This window comes from Danio rerio, chromosome 2 (assembly GCF_049306965.1).
Source record: "Danio rerio strain Tuebingen ecotype United States chromosome 2, GRCz12tu, whole genome shotgun sequence".
Lineage (NCBI taxonomy): Eukaryota > Metazoa > Chordata > Actinopteri > Cypriniformes > Danionidae > Danio > Danio rerio.
The window spans coordinates 54,394,451-54,422,192 of record NC_133177.1 but is presented as its reverse complement, the minus strand read 5'-3'; the positions used below and the strand labels follow the sequence as shown (position 1 = coordinate 54,422,192).

Genomic DNA, 27,742 nt, shown 5'->3' with positions numbered 1-27,742 from the left:
GGTAATGTGAAAAAAAAAATCATTGATCCAATTACTCAGAAGTGCAGAACGGCAAGCGTTGAATGTTTAAATCAGGTTTATATTTTTTAAATGCTCATGTTGTCACTGTTTTGGAGCACACTGGCTTATAGTAACTATAAACACTTTAATTTCACAGGACTTTTAAAGCAAGACACTGCGGGTGAGCAGGTTTTAAAAGAACAACAAACAGTTATTAAGCTTTTCAATTGGTTGATCACATTAAGAATGGCAAACTTTGTGTATTTTTCTAGGGTTTGTGTACTTTGCTAAATATGTGGTTTAAATATCCAAATAAAGCATTTATTAAATATGCACCACTTTTTATGCATTAAAAGTACAGTCAAGTGCTTTGAAATGTGCCTTTTCATTCGATGTTTAATGTAATCTCAACTGAAACAGTGAGAGGGTGGGGCAGTGTAGCTCCTCCCCTTTAAACAAAACAGCATTTTATTTTACGCACAGCTCTGCCAGTGATGGTGGTTGAGCTCAAGCACATCAAATGAAAAGGAAATGAAAAGCATCTTAAAGGAGGCGGGGCAAGTCACATACTAGAGAACAGTTGACTAGTCAGAAGATTTGATGAAAAAAAAAAAAAAAAAAAAAAACGGTGATACATTTGTGCGGAAGTGCAAAACTGCAAGCTTTGGATGTTGAGATCTGCTTATATTTTCTAAACACAAACTGTCACTGTTTTAGAGCACACTGGCTTATAGATATCCTTAAAACTAATAAACACTAACATCTAAAACACTTTTATTTCACAGGAACTTTAAAATCTGCAGGTGAACCGGTTTAAAAATGAAGTTAGTATGCTTCTGAATCAGGTTGATCACATGAAGAATTGCAAACTTTGTGTAGGTTTTTTTTTTTAAATGTTGTTGAAATATGCAAATATCATCATTTAAATAATTTAACAGGCACCATTTTTTTTTTACTTTTTCCACTGTTCAATTTATTTGGTGTTATTAAAGCCTGCTTCAAAAGCTTGTTAATTTTTTTTAAATAAAAGGATTTTACAGAGGGGATTTGGGGAATCTTTTTTCACTCTATAACTCCATATGCAAACAGCCAAAAAAAAAAATTATAATTATTATATATATATATATATATATATATATATATATATATATATATATATATATATATATATATAATTTTTATATATATATTAAAAAGTTTATTTTATTTACATCTATATATATACAATAATAATAAAAAATTTTTTTTAGCATACTTCATTTGATTTCCTAGATAACTGATTACATTAGCCCCTTTCACACAGTAATACTGGTAAATATCTATAAAATTTACAGCAGGACATTACTGGTAAATTCAAATATGTACAAATGAATGTCAAATAATAATATTGACTGTAGTGTTGCCTAAAATGAAGCTTTTTGCCAGATTTTAAACACATTTAGGCTACATGGACCACTTTAGTTAAAAATGGCAACAACAAATTAATTTCATTTGCTTTGTATTTAAAGTCCATCTATGTATTTATATCCTCTGTAAGGGAAGGGTTTCATTTATAAAACTCATCTCAGTTACTCTGTGTCATAAGTCGATTACAATTTCAGTTAAGATGCACATTTCAGAGAGGGGATGCATTTTAAGGCAGGGGTACGCCTTCTGGCACAACACCAAAACTAATTTATTGGTATTTTAATCCCTTTCCGGAAAGTTGCCTGTAATTTTCCATAAAAGTTTGTATGTATAAAAGGGCTTAATAACAACTGCAAAAAATAATTTAATATAAATTTACTATAGTAAATGTACTGTATGGTTTTCCAAAATGTTAAAATATGCAAATTAGCACGAATCTATTTAAATGTCTCATTTAGATATAGCACAACATTTTTAAGGCTCACAGATCCGTCTTGTGGTGGGTGAGGCATGATCCAACACCTAAAAAGGGGGAAGAGCAAGCGGAGACTCCAGCGGCTGGTCCGTGGTCCAATCATAAATAATCAGTAACACCTGTATTTTCTAGTAATAGGCCGGAGAGACCTTCATAAGAGAAGAAACAGCTGGGAGAGGAGAGCCTGACAACACACACACGCACACAAGTGCCCCGCACATAGAAATGAATAAAGATTTGTTCTGACCTGATATCACTGACCCCGTCTTCTTCGTCCCACTTTACTACACATCTTAAGCTTCATTAAAACGTTCACAAAACAAACCATGCATGAACAAACCCCTCTGTAAAAACCTGTCTGAATACAGAAAACACTGCAATTTGGTGTTTAAGTGCTGCTGAAGTGGAGATTTATGGCTTAATGCAGGAGAAAATACTCGATTTGAAAACCAGTCTTAAATATACATATATATATATATATATATATATATATATACATACAGTCACTGAAATCTACAAACACAATTGATAAAGTGCGATAAAAGAAACACAAGTGCACTCTGGATGTTTTATTTCTATTCTACTGAGGGGAAAACACTTTATGAAAAGCCGAAAAGCTCAAAATGGACTGGTGCATGAAAAGTGTTTCCGCCTGCAGTGTACCAAACAAATAACTCAAAAAGCATGTCATTGTTCACCTGCCTTTGTGTTGGGCTTTATCACCTGAGGTTTTTAACCGGTAGAGGCTAATCTACCCATGCAGGCATTCTGGAAAGAATCACTCTGACCTTATTTTTTTGTGTTACAAAGACAAACAGTTTGGGGTGAACCAACCTTTAAAATAAAGGATTGTAGGTAAAATCTGGAGCAGGAATATAAAGGATAATTGTACATCAGGAGATGAATGAAGAGCCCACAAATAAAGTCAGTCAGACAGCGGGTTTGTTGACGTGGCTGAACAGTTTTATTGGTAACCGTGTGATAGAAAAGCAGCAGTAACTCTGTGTGAGGTCATGATTCATGGTGAGAGGCTCAGATCTTGTTGAAGGCAGCAATATCCACACTCTGGACCTGCATAACAACACAGAAAATAATTACTTGGGTTCACATTTAAATGGTAAGAATGTTCATATTTAATCTAAACAAAAATAATAAAAAATTCTTATTGTCATGTTTTTGCCTCAAAGTTAACATAAAAGAAAACAAATAGAACTTTTATTTTTGTCATTGATAAAAATCTAAGCTAATATTTATGTCTCTCTCTCTCTCTCTCTCTCTATATATATATATATATATATATATATATATATATATATATATATATATATATATATATATATATATATATATATATATATATATATATATATATATATATATATATATATACATATATACACACACACACACACACACACACACACACACACACACACACACACACACACACACACACACACACACACACACGAAGTCAGAATTATTAGCCCCCCTGAATTATTAGACCACTTTTTTATTCCCCCAATTTCTGTTTAATGGAGAGAAATTTTTTTTTCAACATTTCTAAACATAATAGTTTTAATAATTTATTTCTAATAACTGATTTATTTTATCTTGGCCATGATGACAGTAAATAATATTAGACTAGATATTTATCAAGACACTTCTATACAGCTTAAAGTGACATTTAAAGGCTTAACTAGGTTAATTAGGTTAACTAGGCAGGTTAGGGTAATTAGGCAAGTCGTTATTGTATAACGATGGTTTGTTTTGTAGACAATCGAGAAAAAATATAGCTTAAAGGGGCCACTAATTCAGGGTCTCTGCAGATATCATAATGTCAAATTTAAGACCTTTTAAGACCTTTTTAAGACCATTAAGTATTAAATTTAAGACCTATATCGCAATATCAAAAACACGCGAGAGAAAATGTAAAAGCACAAAATTAGGGGTAAAATAAAGTTCTTTAAATTTCGCTCTCTCGCATTACAACGCTCCCGACTTATAAAACTGCGCTTGCGACATTTGTCAGTGAAATAATGGCATACTCTGCCAGCCGAAATCATGTCGCGCGCACTCAAAGCGAACTTCCGCAAACACAGCGATGACGTCACATTCGCCGCGCGCACTGAGTTTAATAACAGAAAGCTGATTGGCTATTGCAAGTTGACGTTTTTTGTAGTTGTAATACCGCAAATTACAATTGGACCTGTGAAATAATGAACTACAACACCCCAAAAACCTAGCAACAACAACAAAAAATAATTTAAATGAGCATTAGATGTAGTGTTACATGGACATCGCAAAAATAAGACCAGTGCAAAAATATTTAAGACCTAGAACAGCAAATTTAAGACTTTTTAAAGACATAAATTTCAATTTTTTTAATTTAAGACTTTTTAATACTTTAAGACCCCGCGGGGACCCTGTAATTTTGTTCCTAAAAAATTAAAAGTTTGTTTAAAAAATTAAAAACTGCTTTCATTCTAGCCGAAATAAAACAAACAATACTTTTCCCAGAAGAAAAATATTATCAGACATACAGTGAAAATTTCCTTGCTTGTTTTTAAAGTCTGATAATGAATGGAAGTGAATGAGATCGGAAGTCTCGAGCCAAAAAGATTCCAATGGCTGCGCCAGCTTGTCAAGGAAGAATAAGCTGGATACTGAACGCAGCAGCAGCTAGCTCAGCTCGGATCTTAAAAATAAAATAAACCATTTGAAACTGAACATCAGAACTGCAAACCATCATATCAGAACCATCATATCAGTGACTTAGCATCTACATTTAATAATGCTAAAGAAGTTTAATAAGTATTATACATTATAAACCTTACTATTTCATGAATAAGTGCATATTCTGTGCTTCTGAATGGCTGCATTAAATTTCTGAAGGGCTTTTCGTCTGGTGCAAAGTGCTTTTATCACTGCAAATCTCCGCACGTAGCGTGTTGTTAGGACACGGGGTTAACAATGTAACCTGCTCATCTAATGTTTACATTTGTAACATATTTATTTATGCTAATAATAACCACCTCATGTGGAACTCTGAATCTTCATCTCATTTCAGAGTCTACTACTGTCCACCAGAGGTCACATTTCAGTCACAGATGCATGCTTTGAGAGCCTTGCTGAATGAATGAATGCATAAAATACGCTGTTTCCTGGGGTGCTGAAATTTAATTGGCTGAAGTGGCAGTGAGCGGTTTAAAAAAAATCTCAACATAAGACAGACGTCCAGCACTTAACGCACAATTTGAAAGCGGAATATCTGACTTCAGGATTGTTTTTCAAATAAACAAGAACGTTCACCTAGCATGTTACTTAAGTATTTGCAAACATATGGTATCTTTAAGCTTTAGAAGAGTCAAAAACTTACATACAGCACCTATAATGAAGTGAAGATAATGAAGAAGATTTTTAAACAATCCTTTTAACAGCTAATTTCTAAAAACTATTGTGTCACACAACAACAAACAGAAACAGATCATCTAAAACAAAACCACCACCAGTCTGGTTAAAGTGATCAAATATGATATTTGTCCTAAATATATCTACTTCATGTTGGGGTTAAAACGTGACCTTCAGGAGTTTTTAACATTGTGCACTCACGTAGTCCTCAAACTGGGTGATCTCCTCCTCCAGAATGTCTGTTCCCACTTTGTCGTCTTCGACCACGCAGTTGATCTGCAGCTTTTTGATGCCGTAGCCGACGGGGACCAGCTTTGAAGCTCCCCACAGGAGCCCGTCCATCTGAACGGAGCGAACACACTCCTCCAGCTTCGACATGTCCGTCTCATCGTCCCACTGATCAATAAAAAAAAACACACATCACAAACCACAGCTCTGCAGGAAGGAGGATCGTTTTAAAGATGGTGTATATACTAAAGGTCTCCTACAGGTTTGACGTCCAGCAGGATGGAGGATTTGGCGATGAGGGCTGGTTTTTTGGCTTTTCTCTGGGAGTATTCCTTCACACGCTCTGCTTTAATGCGCTCTGCCTCTTCGTCTTCTTCATCACTGCCAAACAGGTCAATGTCATCGTCTTCATCATCTGCACCGTTGTGTTCCTCCACCTTGGGCTTCTGGACAGGAGCAGCCTTCAAATAAAGTAAATATGCATGTAGGAGATATGGTTTGATGCACAAAAGTGAGTTTCAGGACTTCACATATACCTTGATGACAGTAACTCCTTTTGTAGCTGGTGCTTGAGTTTTCTCCAGTGTGGCCATTCTGGACTCCAGTTTGGACAGTGTGGCTCTCAGATCATCCACCACTGAAAACAACAATAGATTTGTTAATTTCACACATCACAAGCAGAAACAATGGGAAGTTTCACAAACTCATTTCGAGAGGAGCATGTGATATGATCGAGCATGACGGGCTTCTCATCTGTAATCAGTAATAATCTAATTATAGTGATCCAAGCTTACTATAAATTGATTGTTTTCTCCCTACTGCTCCATCTTCGTTTTGGAAGAATCCCCCCTTCCACCCCATCTCCTCCTTTTCCTCCCTTTTCTAAGAGGGAGCTCTTAAAACCTACCTGATCTCGGATCCCCTTAAAGGTGCAGTAGGTGATCTGCCAAAAAGCTAACCGCTTAGCATATTATCTTTGGACGGTGAGGAGGGACTGTGATTCAAAGCCACACCCCCTGAAATCGAGAGTGTGCGCACTGCGTCACAACAGCCGACAGACAACCCTTCATGTCATTCGCCAGTTAGTTAGTGCCAGCGCCGTGCAGGAATTACATTTATTACCTAGCCACACTTACGTGCTATTTTAAATCTACATTATAGATGCTGTCAAAGAACCTTACGAAACTGAAAATAATCACATCAATCTTTCACCGGGAGATTTCAGTGGCTGAACAACACGTCTGTGCATATAAGTCATTCATAACAAAACACAATCTAACTTAAAATAGTTTCAAAACAGAACATTACCTGTCTAACAGTAATACTACAGCCATGGTCTCGTCCTTCCTCCAGCTTGCTAAAGTAACTCAATTACTGATTCAGGTATTTAAAAGTTTCAATTCAGCATTTGATTTCTCCCGGTCCGTCTTGTTATCGCGCGGCCGCTTTAAGGGCTGTCCTTCCGCGCCTCCAGCTCCGACTTGGCATCTGCGAGCGGCCAGCAGCTCGCTCGCGCGCATGCGTTTGTGATGCAGACGGGCACGCGCTAATGGCGGATCTGCGTGAACACATGCAGAAGTCGGAATCTACATTTGCTGACAGACAGTCTGACCTGCCTATCGGAATTAGGGGAGATGACGGTCCGACTCTATTTAATTGGATAAACATTTTTTTGTTTGATGCTTTACCCAGATTATAAAAATACATAAATACATTTAGATCCTTTACTGTAATCATGACTATTGGACTGTGAAGAGACTTTCAACCAGCACAACAAAAAATGTTTCAAAAGACAATCACTTATTGCACCTTTAAATGCTTATTGACTGGGCGGCACAAGTATCTCCGAGCTCAGGGTTCTCTCCCGGTAGAGCATGCCAAACCTGCTTTTAAATCGCCAAGCGTATCTAAGTGGGAACTCTTGAAACACTCATTTAACAGAATTTTCAGTCAAAATTTGAAGTCCAAATGGTAGAGCATGGGTCTGACAATGCAAAGGAATAAGTGACATGTACTACAACTAATTGTATTGTCATTTAAATGCACATTTTACAACCTAGCTTAAATCCCCTCAAAGATACACAGGGAAAAATATATATTATTTGTGTGAGTTTACATAATAGACAACACTCAAAGGTGCCATAGAGTGCATTGAGTCTATATGTTAAAGGGTCACGAAACACCAAAACACATTTTTAAATAGTGAAAATTGGTTGTTTTTGCGTTATTTCGAGCAAATTCGTTTTTCTGGTTTGAAAATAAATTTTGAAGTTACATCACTGCGGTTAGATCCTTGTGCTCATCACCAGGCTAATACCATCCCTACGGTGAAGCATGGTGGTGATAGAATCATGAAGTGGGGATGTTTTTAAGCAGCAGGAACTGGAAGACTAGTCAGGATAGAGGGAAAGATGAATGCAGCAATGTGCAGAGACATCCTGAATGAAAACCTGCTTCAGAGTGCTCTTGACCGGGGCGTCACTTCATCTTCCAGCAGGACAATGACCCAAAGCACAACGCCAAAATATCAATGGTAGTGGCTTCACAACAACTCGGTGAACGTCCTTGAGTGGCCCAGGCAGAGCCCAGACCTAAATCCTATTGAACATCTCTGGAGAGATCTGAAAATGGCTGCACACTGTTGCTTCCCATCCAACCTGATAGAGCTTGAGAGGAACCGCAAAGACAGGTGTGCCAAGCTTGTGGCATCATATTCAAAAAGTATTGAGCAACGGCTGTGAATACTTCTGTACATGTGATTTTTCTTTTTTTGTTTTAAATAAATTTGAAACCATTTCAAAAACTCTTTTTTCACATTGTCATTATGGGGTATTGTGTGTAGAATTGAGGAAACATGAATTTAATTTATTTTGGAATAAGGCTGTAACAAAAAAATGTGGAAAAAGTGACGCGCTATGAATACTTTCTGGATGCACTGTATGAACCATAGTTGCTTGGCAACTAAATGAAATAAATAGCCGAAGTATTTAAAATTGCTAAACCTAAAATAAAAATAAAGTTTTATAAAGAACTAAAAAGCTAAAGTTAAGATGGATATACACAGTGAAAAGTTTAACTGAAAAATAAAAATCCCTGAGACAATCACAGACCTACATAAATGTCTAATTGGAAACAGAATTATTTCAAGCAATACACTCTTTCAAGTAACACAAATATGAATTATTTTTGGTTCTATTTAGTTAAAGGGCCATGAAACCCCCTTGATTCAGCAGGTTTTTTTCCCCACACCTCTACTTTGGAAAAAGTCAGGAAAGTGGGCGTGTCCAGCTTGATTTAGAGGGAAGTGTCGGAGGAGAAAAAGAGGGAAGGTCAGTAAAATTTTGCATAAAAATGGGAGTGTCGGTTTGGGTACGCGCTGATTTTCAGAGGCAAAACAAACACTCAGATGCAGAGGAGAAAAACAGGGACTGTGTTTACATAGACATCAGCAACATGGCGTCTCTCTGCCTCTGAACACTGTAACAGGTGAAAACAGTCTTCAAAGCTATCATGCATATTAATGAAGTTGCACCGCATACACAATAGAGCGCAGTGATTTGTTTGAACCAAGGCTTACTCATGAATGAATGCAGCACACTCAGAGACGTCATAAGGTACTCCCAGGTACAGACGTCCAGTCTACTTGCTGGAATACAAGCTAAGATCTCATGGCTGTGATGCAGCTTCAAAAATTAGTTTCAAACCGGAAGTACGAATTTACTCAAAATAACGCAAAAACAACAAATTTTTACTGAAATTTGTGTCCTAATGGTGTTTTTTAGCAGTGTGGGACACATATACGACTGTCAACAGCTCAAAAAAAACCTTTCATGTATTATAACCCTAAATGAAAAGGTTAATAAACTCTATAAGTGTGTCTTAGAAACAAAACTAATATTATGGCAATTTAGAAATTCTCCAAATTATTTCCAAGATTTGGATTACCAGACAAAATGCTGAAAATAACTATATAAAGTATCCTCACTAAATCCCCACAAAAACCCAAACTTTACTTTTGAAACTCTCATCCCAAATGTCACCCAGTGATAGTAAAGTTGTCATTCACTTATCATGACCTGACTTAAATTGATGACAGTTCCCATCACACCTCCAACTTCCACTTGCATATTTCATTACACCGTTACATTTACATATAAGCATCAATGTCTGGTACTCATTTGCATAAAGTTCAACTCTCCTCAGCTGTGCTACATCTACAGACAGGTCTACATTACATCGCCAGCATTCTACCGCTGACAACTGTCAACTCCTATTGAAAACGAATGACTTCAGGTCAGGCTGTCAGTTTAAATCTCTGCAGCGCGCAAACAATCCTCAAGACAGGAGCTGTCACGCTGCTGTCTAGGTAGGCAGCTCACTAGGTTTTGAAACAGCCTTCGTTTCTGTCTTTCCTCATACTGTATGTTTGTACCTCTGTGCAGATTCTTGTTGTCCAGTTCAAGACTCTTCAGACGTGAGACCAGTTCGCTCTGATCTTCAGACTTGCTGGCATTCTGACTCTGCAAATCAGATGGAAAATTCAATATTAGTGAATTAAATCTAATAAAGAGATGATTGTTTATAAAAACACACACACACACACACACACACACATCATGCAGAGTTATGACTGCATGCCAAACAAAACCTCTGTAAACCTCAACTAAAATCCCCAAGGAAATCCTGTGTGTGCATTTATAACAAGCCAGCATTTAAAACATTAAAATTACATTCATTTTCCACTTGAATTTGCATGCGGTTTGCTTTAGTGAGGGCTGAAACTTTAAAACAATGCCTGAAACTCGGTCATGCATGATGTGTGTTCCCCTAATGTGCATAAAAACACCAGTCACACAGAAAACGGGCTGTTTTGTAGATGTCAAGCACTATCTGTGTGTTTCTGATCCACACAGCTCCAGGCTCCAGTCGCATGCTTTTCACACAGACGTGAAGCTGAAGCGCCTCACAGCACTTACGCTCTTCCTCTCCCGTGGTTTTGAAGCGCGCGTGTGCCCTTTACTACCCTGAAGAGCAGTCTTCACCTGAGGTTCACATTTAGTCGGCACAAGCAGAAAACACATCAGGAAAAACAGACACAACTGTAACACTTGAGGCTAGCTTGATTAAAATTTAAATGCAAATTACCATAAATCACTTTCGGTTATTGCTGCGGTTTAAGGGTGTACTCACACTAGGCTATCTGAACCATGCCCAGGTACATTTGACCCCATTTCTGGTTTGTTTAACAAGCGTGAGTGCTTTGAATCAGGCACAAGCATGGTTCAGTTGGTCGGACTGGGCCCAGTTAAAAGAGCTGTACCCAAGCACGGTTCGGTTCGGCTTTGATACAGTACACTTGTAGTGTGAGTGCAAAGCGTGCCTGAGCATGAAACTGAAGACCCCACATCACTTTTAAAGGGCTGTTTCATATGGATTTATTAATCATTGTTACTTTTCAGGGTGAGGTAGTGGCGCAGTAGGTAGTGCTGTTGCCTCACAGCAAGAAGGTCGCTGGGTCGAGCCTCAGCTCAGTTGGCGTTTCTGTGTGGAGTTTGCATGTTCTCCCTGCCTTCGTGTGGGTTTCCTCCGGGTGCTCCGGTTTCCCCCACAGTCCAAAGACATGCGGTACAGGTGAATTGGTAAGGCTAAATTGTCCATAGTGTATGAGTGTGTGTGTGGATGTTTCCCAGAGATGGGTTGCGGCTGGAAGGGCATCCGCTGCATAAAAACCTGCTGGATAAGTTGGCGGTTTATTCCGCTGTGGTGACCCCGGATTAATAAAGGGACTAAGCCGACAAGAAAATTAATGAATGAATGTTACTTTTCAATGAACGTGAACTATCAGTTTATTAAAGACGCAATCCTCTCGCTGCACATCAGCTGTCACGTTCAGCAAACCTCATACCTGCAACATGAGGACTTCATGAACATTTATAAGCGTCAAAAGTGGTGGATCTGTTCAGCAAAAGATTTGACTAGGGGTGCAACAACAAATCAATTAAATCAATAAAAATCGATTACTAAAAGTGTGGGCAACGAATTTCATAATTGATTTGTTGTGTCGCGCGACACGGATACGTTTGATTATTTAAAAAAAAAAAAAAATTAAAATAAATAAAAAACCTTTAGTTCAGCATGGAGCGGGGTGAACACGGTCTCTCTCGCGCACTGATGCAGGGTTTAAAGCCTCAAACAGGGATGAGCAGGAAGGGAGTTTAACAGCTGGGTAAATCACTACAATACTACAAAAATCCCACAGAAGGAAGGGCCGTAAAGTCCCTGGTGCTGATGTTTTACTCCTTATGCAGCTTGACAAGTTAGCGCTAACTAGTTTACCTTTAGAGCAGCAACTGAGAAAATCAAACTGAGCTTTGGCGCAATGTCTGGAGCTGAAGCAGAGAGAGCTGGCGCTGAGCAGAGCTCTCAGTAATGCCTAGTTCAGACTGCAGGATTTTAGCCCCGATTTTGACTCGCCGACAGGTTTCCAGAAATCGCTGACAAATGCCTGAAATCACAGGCAAATTGGTGCTCATGCACGTGAGTAACAATCACACAGTATGAACTATCAAAGACACGATTTGAGAAAACCGACGACGTGAGATTTGGCGTGCTCATTAAGATTATTTTTCTTAGCCAATTCGCAAATAATTTAACTTCTTTTAAGCAATCACTTAGTGTTTTTTTTTTCCAGAAAACAAGACAATATCTTATGCTATTTCATGTGTCTAGTATGTATCTTGATATAAAAATATTTGGATTGAAAACAGGACAAAACTACTTTTATTTTTCTTCATTTTCTTCTTCTTCTTCTTCTTCTTATTATTATTATTATTATTATAACAGCTCAGAGATGAGCTTTTTTGAATAAAGGGGTTGGAAATTAATGTTTTTTTTAAAATTACGATTCATCTATTAATCGAAAAAATAAATCGACCGATTGATCGATTTGTAAAATAATCGTTAGCCCTAGATTTGACTTTCACTGCATTTCAAACAACTTAAAATAACACACAAAAAAAAAAATAACTAAAGCAATCTCCATAGTACATGGAACAAAAGAGCTTCTCTTCCTAACTGAACAGTCCCATCAGATGATTCAATTGTGCTCAGGTTTGGAAGACAAAAAAAAAAAAAATGCAGTGTGAGTGCAGGCAAAGGCGAAGAGGAAACAATGACGCCTGGGAATGGTTCAATCGTGCGTAGTGTGAGTTACCACCTCAAGGTGGTAAATTGATCAATTTAAGATAATTTCAAAGTGATAAGCCTGATATTCTACATATTTCTCATAAAAACAGGTTTTTAAGTATCTCCTCAAATAGATGTCGTTCATGTATTAACTGCCTTAAATGTTCAAGCAACCCTGGAGTACTTTTAAGATGTTAACAGATTTGTGTTGAGCATCACTTAAGACAATGTTAGCACCTGTCAGCTTTAATTGAGGGGGAAACTGGATCATTTTGAGCTTTTGTCAGCTAATTTCATCTTCCGGTTTTAAAATCATTATTGAGGCTAGATCAAAAGCGCTATCTGCCTGCCCAGCGATGATGTGACGGTTTCTTGTTATTATTCATAGACTGAGTTTTTAGTCTTATCCTATGAGAAGACCCTGCTCCTTAATTATTCATGAGAGCACGTGCTTTATTACAATTTATTACAACCTCCCCAGTAGGGCTGTGCAATTAATGGAAAACCCGGTTTTGATTTCGGCTTCAAACGATAATGAAAAACCATTAATTCAGACAAACAATTATTCCAGCATATATTGCCCCCTTTTCAGTTGTACACATTTGTTGCTCTGCAAAGCTCAGTTCCACGTGAAAATGACTAAAAGTATGTACTGTAATGTAACTTTTGCAGCACGGGATGCGCATCATTCATATTTTTTAAAAGCGCGAAAGAGCACATGCTCTTGTGTGTGTATACGCCACGCTTGGCCTCGCACAGGCTCGAAGACGAGCAGAGCACACAAATCTAACGCCATTTTAATGCGAGCGCTTTAATGGTCAAATACATGCACATTTGTGTCAGAGTTTAGTGATTATTCATATTAACCCTCATTTGTGTAATAAACAAGGTGAGAAATCAAAAGACATGCAAAAGAGAAACCATATCGAAGCCGAACTATTCTTAAAGTGACAGCGCGCAATACTCGTGCCGCATGTTTTTATCATTAATCAAACAACAAAAGGAGAAAATCCCTCACTGCTTTTGACTGAAGGACTTTTATAGCTAAAGTTTTTTTTTTTCTTACAGTGAAAATGCTTAAGCACAGTTTAAACAAAATGGTTTTAATAATTCATTGCTAATAACTGATTTATTTTATCTTTGCTATGATGACAGTACATTATATTTTACTAGATATTTTTCAGGATACTATTATTCAGCTTAAAGTCACATTTAAAGGCTTAATTAGTATAATTAGGCAAGTCAATGTATAACAGTTTTTTCTGCAGACAATCAAAAATAAATATTGCTTAAAGGGGCTTATGATATAGAGCTATTAAATTAGATTTCAAAATATTTAAACCTGATTTTATTCTAACCGAAATAAAACAAATAAGACTTCCTCCAGAAGAAAAAATATTATAGGAAATACTGTGAATTCCTCTTAAACATAATTTGGGAAATATTCATACATAAGAATATTCAAAGGAGGGCGAACATTTTTGATTTTAACTGATAATCATTTTGAATAATCGTGATTACAATTATGACCAAAATAAATTGCGATTATGATTTTTCCCATAATCGAGCAGCCCTACTCCCCAGTCTAGGGTTGGGAAGGAGTAATAAAGAAAGTGGTGGAGGTTTGGATGTAGATTTCCCTTCTACTGACTCACAAAAACAACAAGCTTAGCGTCAAAAAAATAAGCAAGCAAACATGTCTTCAGGAGGGGTCTAGGCCAACATAAAACATCCTAACTTCAATATTTCAATCTAACTAAACTAATAAATAAAAGAAAACAAAATACAATACCTCTTTCTGTTCTTACACAGGAGAAAACTAAGACAAAAGAAAATGGCAACCGCCTCCCTACAGCTTCCAACAAATTAACAATGAATTGAATATACAATAAATGAATCATTTTGCCACAAAGATAAAGAAAAGCTTTGACAGGTTAGGTATTAACTTATATGATTTGGCTAAACAAATTTCTGATGACAATGACATACCTATAAGGACAGACCTGCCAAGCAGTGAGACCATGCACGGCATGCAGTATTTGGGTGGTTGTGAAGAGTTTGTTTCAATGATCAGGGTTGCATGGCTTTCCACGCGATGCTGTCAGTACTGTCAGATACAGTCAGGCTGTTTGTGTGCAGCATGCATTTTTGTCGGGAGAGCTGTACAAAAATTGGCCAATGCCGGACTTTGTCTTTTATCAACTGAGTTCAGACACACAACCCATCCTTGCTGCCGTGTTCAATCAGGTTTAAAGCATGTTTCATGGCCCTTTAATACCAACTGAGCATAAATGCAAAACCCTAACAATGTTGATTATCTCCATCTTCAATGACCACTGTGTACTCATTTTGCTATGGTGTCTACCGAATAAAGCTCACATCATCTCAGACTGGTTTCTTGAACAGGACATGAGTTGACTAAACTCAAATGTCCTCCACAGTCACTGGATCCTAATTTATTGGAGCACCATTGGGGTGTGCTGGAGTGGGAAATTTCTATAATGGATGTGTGCAGTCGACAAATATGGAGCGACTGTCTGATGCGATCATGTCAATATGGACCATAATAATCTCACAGAGTGTTTTTCATCTCTTTGCTGAATCAGTGTCATGAAAAAATAAAGTCAGATCTGGGAAGTTTACTCAGTGCCCAGTAACATTTCTGAATATAAAATAATGGTCCATGAGTTGCATTGACTAAGAACAATGTTGTACGGCATTTATTAATAATCACAGTTGAACATTTATTAGTGAATAATTAATATCAAATGTTAAAAAAACTAATGACATTAAAAATGTGAACATGAAGAATATTTTTATTAACTAATGTCAACAAAGATGAATATATACTGTAATAAATAGGGGTGTAATGGATATCGGTTGATCCGTGATTCGTACAGATCACAACCAACGGTTTGCAACACATGTGACCCGTTGAGTAGGTGAAAACAATTTTTTAAACTTGTAGATTAATCTTAAATTTGTAACGATCACAGAGAGATTGCCTCACACGTCATTCAAATCACATGTATGAAAGCATTTAGGCTTTCCTGTTAAATATAATGATGGCGGAAGTTGTGGTAGGTTATTCGAGATGTGATGGGTTTCTTAGGTTAGTAAAGGTGCTTTCTGTCACTATTTGTTTAGCCTGCATTAATGCATTCAGTGTAAGCTGCACAATTAATCGTTAAAAGATCGAGATCTCAACACCCACGCAACAAATTATAAATGATGGTGATTTGCATACGTTCGTCAATCTTTCAAATTGCTGCACTCAAATCTGTATTTGAGAAATGAAAAAATCAAGAAAGAGATTCAGTCTTTAGTCTTTTGAGTTAGTTATGCAGTAACAAACAGTCATACAACTTTAGATAAAAACAGGTGATGTTTATGGTAAAGATTAAAATCACCATCATATGCATTTAACTTGAAGCTCAAAAATGAAAGTATCAGGCAGCAATTACATTATTTACCCAATAGGTGGCGACAACCAGACATCAAAAAATGCAACTGAATCATTTTTTAAAAATGACTCCTCTAGCCATGAAACAAGTAGTTTTATAAGCGAATAACAATCTTTTATTGAAAATTAGACTAAAAATAAATATGGGTTGTACAAATTCTAATGTTAGACTTCTACATTTAGCTTCATAAGCAACAGTAGTAGTATCAGTGAATTTTTACACAGTCCACTAAAGGAGGTCGAGCCTTCTCATTTATGGCTCCCAAACTCTGGAATAGCCTTCCTGATAATCTCCGAGGCTCAGAAACACTCTCACAGTTCAAAACTAGATTAAAGACCTACCTTTTAAGCAAAGCATTCACTCAGTGCATCACTTAGCAGTATGATACACGAATGTGCTCTACGCATCTCGTTTATATACACTATGAACAGCAGCTACGCTTATTATTCTCTTTTTCCCCATTTCCACCTGGGGATACTCATCCCGAGGCCCTCAGACTATGCAGCGCCAGTGTTTCGATCCAAGACCAGCGACGAGATAATCCCAATGTTTCTATAAACCTGGACCAGGCTGTATCCTGGGCAGCTGCTGTGGTGGTCATGAAGGAGTGGAGAGCATGAGACTGATTCCTGTGAGGCTCCAGGAACAGACAAGTCTTCACTGAGGTCCAGCATTCGCCAGCCTCCAGCGCCTAGACTGCAGCTCTGCACAAGACGTTTGGCCAGTGGAGAAATGGTTGTGCCCATCTGAGCCTGGTTTCTCTCTTGGTTTTTTAATTCTTCACTTTCACCAATTGGTGAAGTTTTTTTCTCGCCGCTGTCACCACTGGCTTGCACGGTTCAGGATCTGTAGAGCTGCGCATCGATGGATTTGCTCTTCAGTGTTTGAATTCTCAGTAGTGATTATTAAACTACACTTAACTTAAACTCTGAAAACTGAACTACACCGTTTCAATTGGCTATGATCTTATATGTGAAGCTGCTTTGACACGATCTACATTGTAAAAGCGCTAAACAAATAAAGGTGAATATAAGTACTGAATATTTTACTGTTTTATTTGTTTTTTTAATTACAGGTTCTTAGATTATTATTATTATTAAAATGACAGGTTTGTTCAAATCAAAAGGTTTCTTGCACACCTGTTTTTGTAATACATGTCAAGCAAATTAAATTAGTTTCCCCCCCTTTTTGTCTGATCTGAAAAATGGATTGATCCGTGACAAAAAAAAAAGCTATCCGAATTGTGAAATTTGTGATCCGTTACACCATTAGCAATAAATGTAGTTCACTGGTTGTTCATTTTCGTAAATATATTAACTAATAAACCCTTAAAGCATTTCCAAGAAATCTTACAATAAAATCGATATAGAGATACATTTATATTTGCTCAAAAAAGCAAAATCCAGTCATGCATCATTTTTTTTGGTGTAGTTTTTGATTTGAATCAGAGTCAGACTCAGAACATGCCATTGAAAGCATAGACCACAAACACACAAACATTGATGTGTGTGTGTGTGTGTGTGTGTGTGTGTGTGTGTGTGTGTGTGGCCTATGCTTTCAATGGTGCACACACAAACATCCTCAGGCAACTGCAAAGCAACCTGCTTCCTCTTACAATATTAACAATGACAGACGAACACAAGACTGAGAAAGGCAGAGCGCAGCACATGCACAGCAAAAAACACAGCACAAACAACTGAAGACGTCACCATGAGGAGGAGATCGAGCTAGATCCACTTGCACGACAGGACTGTTTGCTACAGCATTTTTGGTGTACGCAGTTGGGTTATGCGAGATAATTTCAGATCTTTATCAAAACCTTTTATCATTGGATTTCTCTGAAGTCCAGTGAGCATATTTATCTCATCATATCACAGACGTCAAGTAACTGTTGACAGAAAACCCAAATAATGCAGCATCAGTAAGACTGGGAACAAGGGAGAATTTGATGGAGTCTTTCAAATATTACAGCAGTATATAAAAATCTTTGTATAATTGTAGGATTTTACTATGACAATTGAATGAATCTATACAACCCAATTGGATGGAGCTATAACTGTTAACACAACAAGACCGTTGGTTCAAATTGACAGTGCACACTTCATCTAAAAGCTGGTGTACACAGTGCAAATTCCTATGGTTGGAAGATCTATGGACATGCTACAAGTGCGTTTATGTGAAAATCATTAGAACGCAGTGATACACGACACGATTTAATGACCTGGAGAAATCCCATGAAATTCTGTGCCATTGAATTTGCTTTCAGAGCCACACTTTCTTTTGCTTGTCTTTCTCATTTTCTCTCTCTGTCATGAGAGCTTAATAATGATACAAGCCATGAACCTTTGCTACACAGAGGTTATTTTTCAGCACTGAGAAACTAGGGCAAAAGGTCACCCCATGTGTGTGTGTGTGTGAATTATAAACACTAGTCCACAGCAAACTATCATTTCTGACAGCTCTGTCATGCATGACACAACATACAGGGCTCAGTCAGTACGTTTACGTGGACATTCATACTCTGATTTTATTAGGATTATTAATTTATAATTCTAATATAATTTGATTACTGACATTCTAATACAAACCTATCCCCACACTCACAGTAATCTGCATTATAATAATGTCTACACTACCTGACAAAAGTCTTGTCGCCCATCCAAATTTTAGGAACAACAAATAATAACTTGACTTCTAGTCGATCATTTGGTATCAGAAGTGGTTTATATGAAAGGCAAAGGCCTCTAGATTACGCTTATTTTACCACAATAAAATATGATCATGTCTTGATTTTTAAATATTTAATCAGGAAAGGTCTGACTTTGCTAAAACAAAAGTCTGGTCACTTAACAGAAATAATGCCCAGTATAGAATATAAAGTCATGCTGCAGTGAAAAAAGAAAAATCTTCAATGGCTCCTCCATCGCACCCCAGACATGCTCAATAATGTTCATGTCTGGTGGCTGGGCTGGCCAATCCTGGAGCACCTTGACCTTCTTTGTTTTCAGGAACTTTGATGTGGAGGCTGAGGTATGATTAGGAGCGCTATCCTGCTGAAAAATCTGCCTCTCCTGTGGTTTGTAACGTACTGAGCAGCACAAATGTCTTGATACCTCAGGCTGTTGATGTTGCCATCCACTCTGCAGATCTCTTGCACACCACAATACTGAATGTAACCCCAAACCATGATTTTTCCTTCACCAAACTTGAAAAATTTGTGAATTTTGTGATGATTGGGATGCAGTTCAACATGATTTATCTGAAAAAAAAAAAAAAAAAAAAAAAAAAAAAAAAAAAAAAAAAAAATCGACTTTCTGCCACTTTTATTTTTTAAATGATCAACTAGCAGTTAAGTTATTATTTGTTGCTCTTACAACTGGAATTGACAACAATTGTACATCTACCTCAACCAAAAACCCATCCTCATAGTAACCTGATGTGTTTTATTAGCATCTACACCAACCGCAACCCTAAACCCAACCTCACAGTAGCTAGTTGTGTTTTGTTTTATACCTATTGCCTGCCCAATGGGCCAATACAGTCAAAATATAATACGTTTTCAAAACAAAACCTGTGACGTTCAAGCCTATGGGCTGTGAGTGGGTGTGGCGCTTCAGTTTATTGGCTGTGTGTGTGTGTGTGTGTTGTCCCAGCCTGTCAGCGATGAGTGCGTGCGTATCAGTTACAGGTTGGAGATACATGATTGGTACACAGGTGCCGCTTGTTGGGACGTGGATATAAACAGCGTTTGGTGTGCTCATGACGGCGCTGGGATTCTAAGCGATCACCTTGGCATTGAGCTTGATTAAGCTCAGTTGACAGTCCCCTTTTGGCCCTGCCTCTTCATTTACTTTCTTTTATTTATGTCATTGTTATGTTAAAATAAATGTTATTTTTTGTGCTCCTTTCCATTTGCAGCTTAAAAGCTGGCTGTAACACAACCCAAGGAGATTTTCTTTTTTGACATAAGAAAATCATCTGAGATGTTATTATTCACACTTTATCTATTTTATGTTATGAGTGGAAGTATCCTTACATACTAGAGCTGTGAACCTACACTAGTCTCATGGTTCGGTTACGATTATCATGCCATCGATTCGGTTCAATACGATATTTCAGTGCATCACGGTGCATTGACGGTGCTTTCCATACACAGTTTTATATTTTCTGCACAGCAGCAGTTCTTGTATTAAAATGTATGAATATATTAATATTTATATATTATTTTTAATACAATTGTCATTTAATACAAACAGTCAGATATATAAACTGTAACTTTAAACAAAAAGAGCATTAAGCAAATAATATAAACAAATATAAATATCCAGCTCAATTTCTGATCTATGTCTAGTTCTTTTACACCCCTTTGATTGGTCACACCCTCAACAAAAACGGTTGCGATTGGCTCTTGCGCGCTGCACTCTTCACAGATGAGTGACACTGATAAGCGGCAGGCGGCGATCTCACAGCTGATGTATGATAGACACAGTGGAGAAAACTCTGCAGACACGTGCTCGTTTCTTTACCCAGAAGTAACGCTGTAAAACGGCCGAGAGGAGAAGAAAAGCCACGCCAGCAGGTCAAATGGGCCACTGTGTGTGTGTGTGTGTGTGTGTGTGTGTGAGTGTGTGTGAGTGTGTGTGTGAGAGAGAGAGAGAGAGAGAGAGAGAGAGAGAGAGAAATGGAGTACTTTCATTGTCTCGATCTCAGTGAAATAGGGGCTTTTGTTGTATATGTCAGTGAAAGACTGATCCAGCAAACACACACAGTGAAATTGTGCACAGTTTATGAGTTTTAAGTAGTTACAGCGTTGTAAATACTCACTTATCGCCTTCCTCGCGACCATACCATATGACCATATGAGGTAAATGACGTCAGTAATAACTGGTTATGATTATTACTGAACCGATACCGAATTGTCCGTGTCTGCATCGCGGTGCACCGAAGAAACGATTAATTTTGACACCCCTATTACATACTTTGTTTAGTATAATTAGAGTATGATTAAAAAAATTAAAAAAGTTTGCGGTGGAGTTTTTAGGGTAATTTCTCAAAGTAATATAAATAAACTATTTTTGTTTTAAAATATTTGACCTACATTTGTGTTTGTGTACAGAATCATTAATAGAATTACAGTATCATAGTTGTGCCTAAATACAAAATTATATTTAAATCCAAAACTAAGAAAACTAAATCCAGCACTGCGAATGATTTACAGCTCATAAACGCTGAACATGGGCTTCTAATCTGCATGTACAGTTTACTAATCCATAACTACAGCCGATTCAGTTCTCGTGGCCGGTGGCACAGAGGGGGCTCTGTAAACATACTAAAATAGCACAGGGATATTTCTGGAGGCTGTGTGTTTGTACTGTAGCTCCAGTCTTGTAAGTGATCAGCAGAAGCTCATCTAAAAACAGTCCTGTTAATTTCACCTAGAGGTTCATTAAAGCATCATAAAGTAAAATCAAAGTGTTCCCATGCATGTCGACAGCCAGTAATCACTAGTTAACTGCATTTCTCAAGAAGATTACAGTACAAATTCAGGATGCTCCAAAAAATGATTCAAATTAAGGGTTGAGATTATGACGAGCCGTCGGTTATATTTTAAGGGGCAGTACTCACTCCGGCAAGGGATTGCTGGATATTCTGTCGGGCTTTAGCAATGTCCTGCAGGATGGCACTAGCATCTCTCTCCTGGAAGGGTACAGCGGGGTAAAAAGGCCCATGTCAAACAAACTAGCAAGAGGCAGAAAGAGTGTGAGCGTGCAAGCAAGCAAACAAACACAGGTGCATACAGAAGAGCTGTCAGTGCGGAAAAAGAAAAAAGCAGACACCTGGAAAAACAGATGATAGACAGACATACAGGAGCTGTGTAAACATGAATTCACACCTCACCATTAGGGTTCAGTCATACACATTCATAGAGTAAACGGCATTGCGATGCAGACGGAGAAGATTTGGTATCAGTTCAATAACAGACCATAACCAATTACGATCTGCTGATGGTTTTCTGACATACTTTGGTACATGTGCATGCGAATAGCATATAATTGCAAGGAAAGCAAGATGCATGGTCGAGAAATTAAAAATGCTCCAATACATGTTGCTACTTGTTTGAGTTTGTTGGAAGAGTCTTACGCTGTAATTGAAGGTACATTAGCACCAAAGAACCCACTGTCACTGCTAAAGGCTGATTTATACTTCTGCATCTAGTGATCACCATAACTTAATGATACTTAACATGGCGAGCAAAAAAATAAAACAAATAAAAATAAATAAATAAACGCAGCACAAAACAGTCATAATTCCATCTGTTTAATGCTACGAATATTTGGATCACACATAAACAGAAAAAAACAGAGACAAGACTCGACAAAAAGGACTGCCCGATCCAGCATGCAAGACTTTCAGGACAGTTGACAGGATCGTTACTGGCCTGATCACTAAATTTTTTTCACTATGACTGTTGTCAATTGCATGCAAATAGGATGCTTTCAGACCAAGACATTTGTTTCGGAAGCTGTCTCGTTTGCACAGTTAGCGTGGTTTTTTTGGTATATGTGAATGTTATCCTGTTCTTCCTTAGGAAAATGGACAGAAATACTATAAGTTGGTGTTAAAATAAAACAAACATTTTTGCGTTTGTGCATTATATATATATATATATATATATATATATATATATATATATATATATATATATATATATATATATATATGTGTGTGTGTGTATGTATATATATATATATAAGCATAGGCCACACACACACACACACACACACACACACACACACACACACACACACACACACACACACACACACACACACACACACACACACACACACACACACACACACACACACACACACACACACACACACACACACACACACACACACACACACACACACACACACACACACACACACACACGCGCACACACACGAGTTCAGATGCAAAACCCTCTGAATCCAAAAGACCTCTTGTAAACAAGCATTTTCTATCAGGCTCCTCTGATTAGGTTCAGAAGTTTCATTTTATATGCAATGAAATATTCAAAAATGTCACTTAAGACAATTCTTTGTTTAACCAGGTAGATTTTCTGTCGAGTCAAAACCAGCTGAATCCACTTGTGCTTTTTATGCAAAACCCTCTAAATCCACCTATTGGAACAAGACGACATCTTCAGTGGTTTTCAACTAATTACACTATTATAAATTTAACCAAACAAAACATCATTCAGACCCCCAGAAATTTTAAATATTTAAATCCATCAAGTATCTGTCAATCCGTCAAGCGGTGCATTCCGCTGTGATAAACCAGGGACAAAGCAGAAGGAAAATGAATGAATGAAATCTGTAAAGTGTATTAATTAATAACTTTAAAACCAACATTAATAAAATCTGAACAATCCGTTGTCATTTCTGATATTTGTTATTTTGATTTCTATCAATCTATCTAAATATATGTGTGTGTGTGTGTGTGTGTGTGTGTGTGCACGCACAAGCAAAAATTTGCATTTGATTTTAACACCAACTTTGACAAAATCAGATAGTAATTCAAATTGTTACATTACAATTGTAGTTTTTTTGTGTTTGTTTCAAGTCATGCTGAATAAGTAGTGTATGTATACAAATACGTTTGACTTTTGACATTTAAAATACGTGGCTAAGAAAAAGCTATACACCTACAGTTGAAAAATGGATTGATTTTTTTTAAAGGATTTGTAGCACCCCATGTTTTACGGTTTATAGCTGTTGTTAAAGGGAAGAAAACACAAAGCATATGCAAGATCTGTCTCTTTCTGTATGAGAGATCATGTAAGTTACAGATGTATTTTCTTTTGAAAACTACTAGCTTCTTTATTTTTGGTGGGGCCAATCTGAAAAATCTAAAAAAATCTGAACCACTGGCCCAATCTGGGAAAATCTATTTGTTGACTTCTGCCATTTAGACTTTGCATTTTAAATTATTCTTTAATTGCACTTGACTTGCAAGTTAGAAACTGTATAAAAGCACACAAATGCACTGAAAGTTAAAGGTAGCATGGATTGTTATGGGTCAATGATGCTACCATGCAGGACAAATCCCTAAATTTCTCCCTTCTGGCTTCTCTCTCCCTCTCGGTCTCTCTGAAGGAATTCTGCCAAAGCACAGCGGGTCTGTCTCCTTGTCGGTTAGTAATGCTAAACCATATTGTACAACAATTATTCATATTTTTGGCAACAAAAAAAAAGTAATTATTTAGCTCGTGACTTGATGGTCAGTGGGAGATAGTAATGTTTTACCCACCATGGGGTTGTTCCCCTAATAGTGTATGGCAGATGACTTCCCCATTGCAGTGCATTCATACTTCTGCAATTTGTCTTCTGTTGCTCTGACAATCATACTTCCAAGCAGTCGGGATATTATGTTGCTCTGTGTTGAGTTTCTTCATGGGTGTGATGTGTACACTGTAAAAGCGGGCAAAGCTAACGGACTGTAAAAGTAGCTAATAATAGCTCATTCAGAGGCGAGAATCAGCAGACAAGCAACATCTTTAATCATAAATAAAAAAAAAAAGGTATGTAGAGCTGGACGATATGGCAAAAATTTATATCACAACATATTTCTTAATTTCGGTCGATACAATATAATTCTGATATCAAAATGGACAATATTAAAGAGACAGGATAAAAAGAACACTTACAATAGATGTCTGTACCTACAAATATATAGACATAGTTCATGGGGGTTAGCTTGACCAACGTGATGAACAAAAACTTTTTGTGATGAACTTTTTTTATGCTGAATTTAACAATCAAAATAGTACCAACATCTCACATTTATAACATGCACATCGTGTAAAAAAAAAAAAAAAAAAAAAAAAAAAAATATATATATATATATATATATATATATATATATATATATATATAATAAAACAAAACAAAAAGAGTATAGGCTACATTAATATTTGCAAAAGAAAAAGAGTTGTTTGAGTATATTCAGAATTCTGGTTGATTTTCATCTTGATTGTCCTTTTAGGGTTCTATCTGTATTTATATTTATGTATAATTACCCGATTAAGTTAAACAGTTTAACATAAAATAGTTTTTATATATTTTATAGTCTATTAATATCGAGTAATATTTTATTTAACAAACTTTTATTATTTGACAGAGTTAATACCTCTATTAATCACATTCTTTCTTTCATCAGCTTTGCAATAACCTGATTCCTGATAAACATGTTTGTCGCTTTAATTTTGTAAGTTTGCTCGAGTGCTATCCGCTTGTTAGGTGTTGACGTGTTTGTGACGTATGTAATACTGTTTCCGGGTCCAAGCCGCCATTCATTTGAGTGAAGAAATCATTCGTTTATGATCGCGTTTTATTCTATCACACATTAAAGTTAATTTTACATGAAGTCATAGTGTACACAACAAACACCAACATTTTTACAATTTATAAAACAATGAATAACTTTCTGGTCATCGGATATTAGGCATGGACATATATACTCGATCGTGACTTTCGAGAGTATTAAATCGCTTTGTAAACGTTTATTATTACCATTTCATGAATCTCCCCATTCAGTTGAATAGAGAGCTTCGACCCGGAAGCCGCTCCGCGTGACGTCACACTTAACAAGCGGATACCAACATGCAGCGAGTTTGTGTGTGTGTGTGTGTGTGTGTGTGTAAATTTGGCTGTTTATGCGAGGATCAAGTATATGCAAGGATCGAGTTTATATGGCTGTATGTGGGTATGTGGGTGTATGCATGCATCAAGTTTATATATGCGCAAGTTTCATACGTTTTGAACATAGTATAGGTTTATATGCGAGTAATTTATAGGTGTATATGCACGTGTTGATAAGCGAAGTTTTATTTAAATCCTACACGGCACCTCATAGCCATCTGTGTTTGGTGTTGGGTAGGCGGATGGTAAGGCGACAGGTTGGTTTAAACCTTTATGATGCCTTATCTTCTGACTCTCAGTATGTTCTATCGAGCGGAACAGATGTAATGTGTTCAAGCTGCTAGTCGGCACCACTCTCCTGCACATTTTTTTATTTTATTTTTTAAAGATTTATTTTTGGCCTTTTTGCCTTTATTAGATAGGACAGTAGTGAGATAGGAAGCGAAGTGGGAGAGAGAGAGGGGGTAGGGTAGGGAAAATGTCGTCGAGCCAGGATTCGAGCATGCGACGACCTGACGTGCAATTGCACCATTTGTCGATCGCGCTAACCACTAGGCTATTGCACCGACTCCCCCGCTCATTTTGCAGAGCACCAAAACTACAAGTTTTTCAGAACTTCAGCCGAACAACTTCCACATTACTGCATTCATCACTCTCTTATCAACTAATTCGTCTCAAACTCTAGAGGGACCGCGGCTGAAGGCACAGAGTATGTGAACAGGCAAAGGCCTTGCTGGACCATCTGTTTGCACTTTATACAGAAGTATAAACTGGCCTTAAGGGCCAAAGATCTCTCCCACTGAGCAAAAGAACAACGCAAAGGTAAAATTTAAGCTTCTGTTCATTTTTCTGACTGCTTGTATTTGATGACAACATTGTACACGTGTGAAATAAAATTGAAAAATGAAGATGCAGTGCATTATCAATACATCATGATAATGGATTGAACCAAATCGATGACATAAACGTGATCAAACCGAACAGTGAGACCATGTAGGTTCACACCCCTACTCGTTCATTAAGACAGCTACTTATTAAACTGCCAGTACGTCTGTCACAACCAAAGTTAAAATTTACACCCTGAAACAATGTCAGTGGGGTTAAAACTCTACATACAGGCCTCTAGATGGCAGTACCTGAGATGTCTGTGGGATGCCGTTGGCGCCCTCGTAGAAGCATCTTTCAGCCTCGTCGTATCTGGACTTGTCAAACCAGATGTTCTCCTGGGCGAGTCCCTGAAGTCCACTCATTGTGATGCTAAGAACATAGAAAAATGAGACGTGAGATTAAATTTTTTTCAGAATTACAAACAAAAGACTTGGAAGAAAAAACAGTCTTCAATGACCTTTTAAAATGTTATTCATTCAGGAGTGCATCACAAAAGCATTTAATCCATAAGCAACAATAAATCAAGCTGAGCAAGCCAAGCTCCATCCATATGTGCCACATGTATTTGCTTTTAATGCATTTCCATATATTTACTACATTTTTTGGATTGTTAAAGTTGTCAGTTACACTTATGACTATTGGACCCTAAATCCGAAATTTTCACACGTAAAAAAAATAATAAATTGACTTCATGTAGTGTCAATTGTACTGACACACTGCCCCCGTACCTTTTGTTGGTCATGAAAAAATTCAAACCGCATTAAATTTTTTCCACTTTTCGCAACTGAAAAAATGGCTTTGCCAGGTGTTTTGAGAGTTCAGAGCCATCGTTTGAGCTACAGATAACTTTGACAAACACATTGTGTAAAATGAAGACAGAACGTGGCGGACAGTTGAGAACACCTACAGTTGAAGTTAGAATTATTAACCCTCATGAATTATTAGCCCCTGTTTATTTTTTTCCCCAATTTCTTTTTTAACGAAGAGAAGATTTT

The 27,742-nt window shown here is 37.2% G+C and overlaps 1 protein-coding gene and 1 long non-coding RNA gene across 11 annotated transcripts in view; both read right to left on the bottom strand.

The window, feature by feature from the left end:
- Positions 1-2,823: 2,823 nt before the first annotated feature.
- The window catches only part of eef1da (eukaryotic translation elongation factor 1 delta a (guanine nucleotide exchange protein)), a 34,414-nt gene continuing 9,495 nt past the window's right edge, over positions 2,824-27,742 (bottom strand). For 2 of the 10 annotated variants that reach the window (XM_017358747.4, XM_005163594.5), the window contains 8 exons: positions 26,996-27,116; positions 21,796-21,867; positions 10,498-10,563; positions 9,954-10,041; positions 6,058-6,158; positions 5,782-5,982; positions 5,495-5,689; positions 2,824-2,953 (listed from right to left, as the gene is read on the bottom strand). In XM_017358747.4, coding sequence (XP_017214236.2) covers positions 2,915-2,953; positions 5,495-5,689; positions 5,782-5,982; positions 6,058-6,158; positions 9,954-10,041; positions 10,498-10,563; positions 21,796-21,867; positions 26,996-27,116 — 883 coding nt within the window. In that variant the 3' untranslated portion in view covers positions 2,824-2,914. 10 annotated transcript variants of the gene reach the window in all.
- LOC141378938 (uncharacterized) lies at positions 16,263-20,061 on the bottom strand. The gene is made up of 2 exons (XR_012394703.1): positions 16,757-20,061; positions 16,263-16,448 (listed from the first exon to the last, which is right to left on the bottom strand). It is a non-coding gene; the product is annotated as an uncharacterized lncRNA (long non-coding RNA).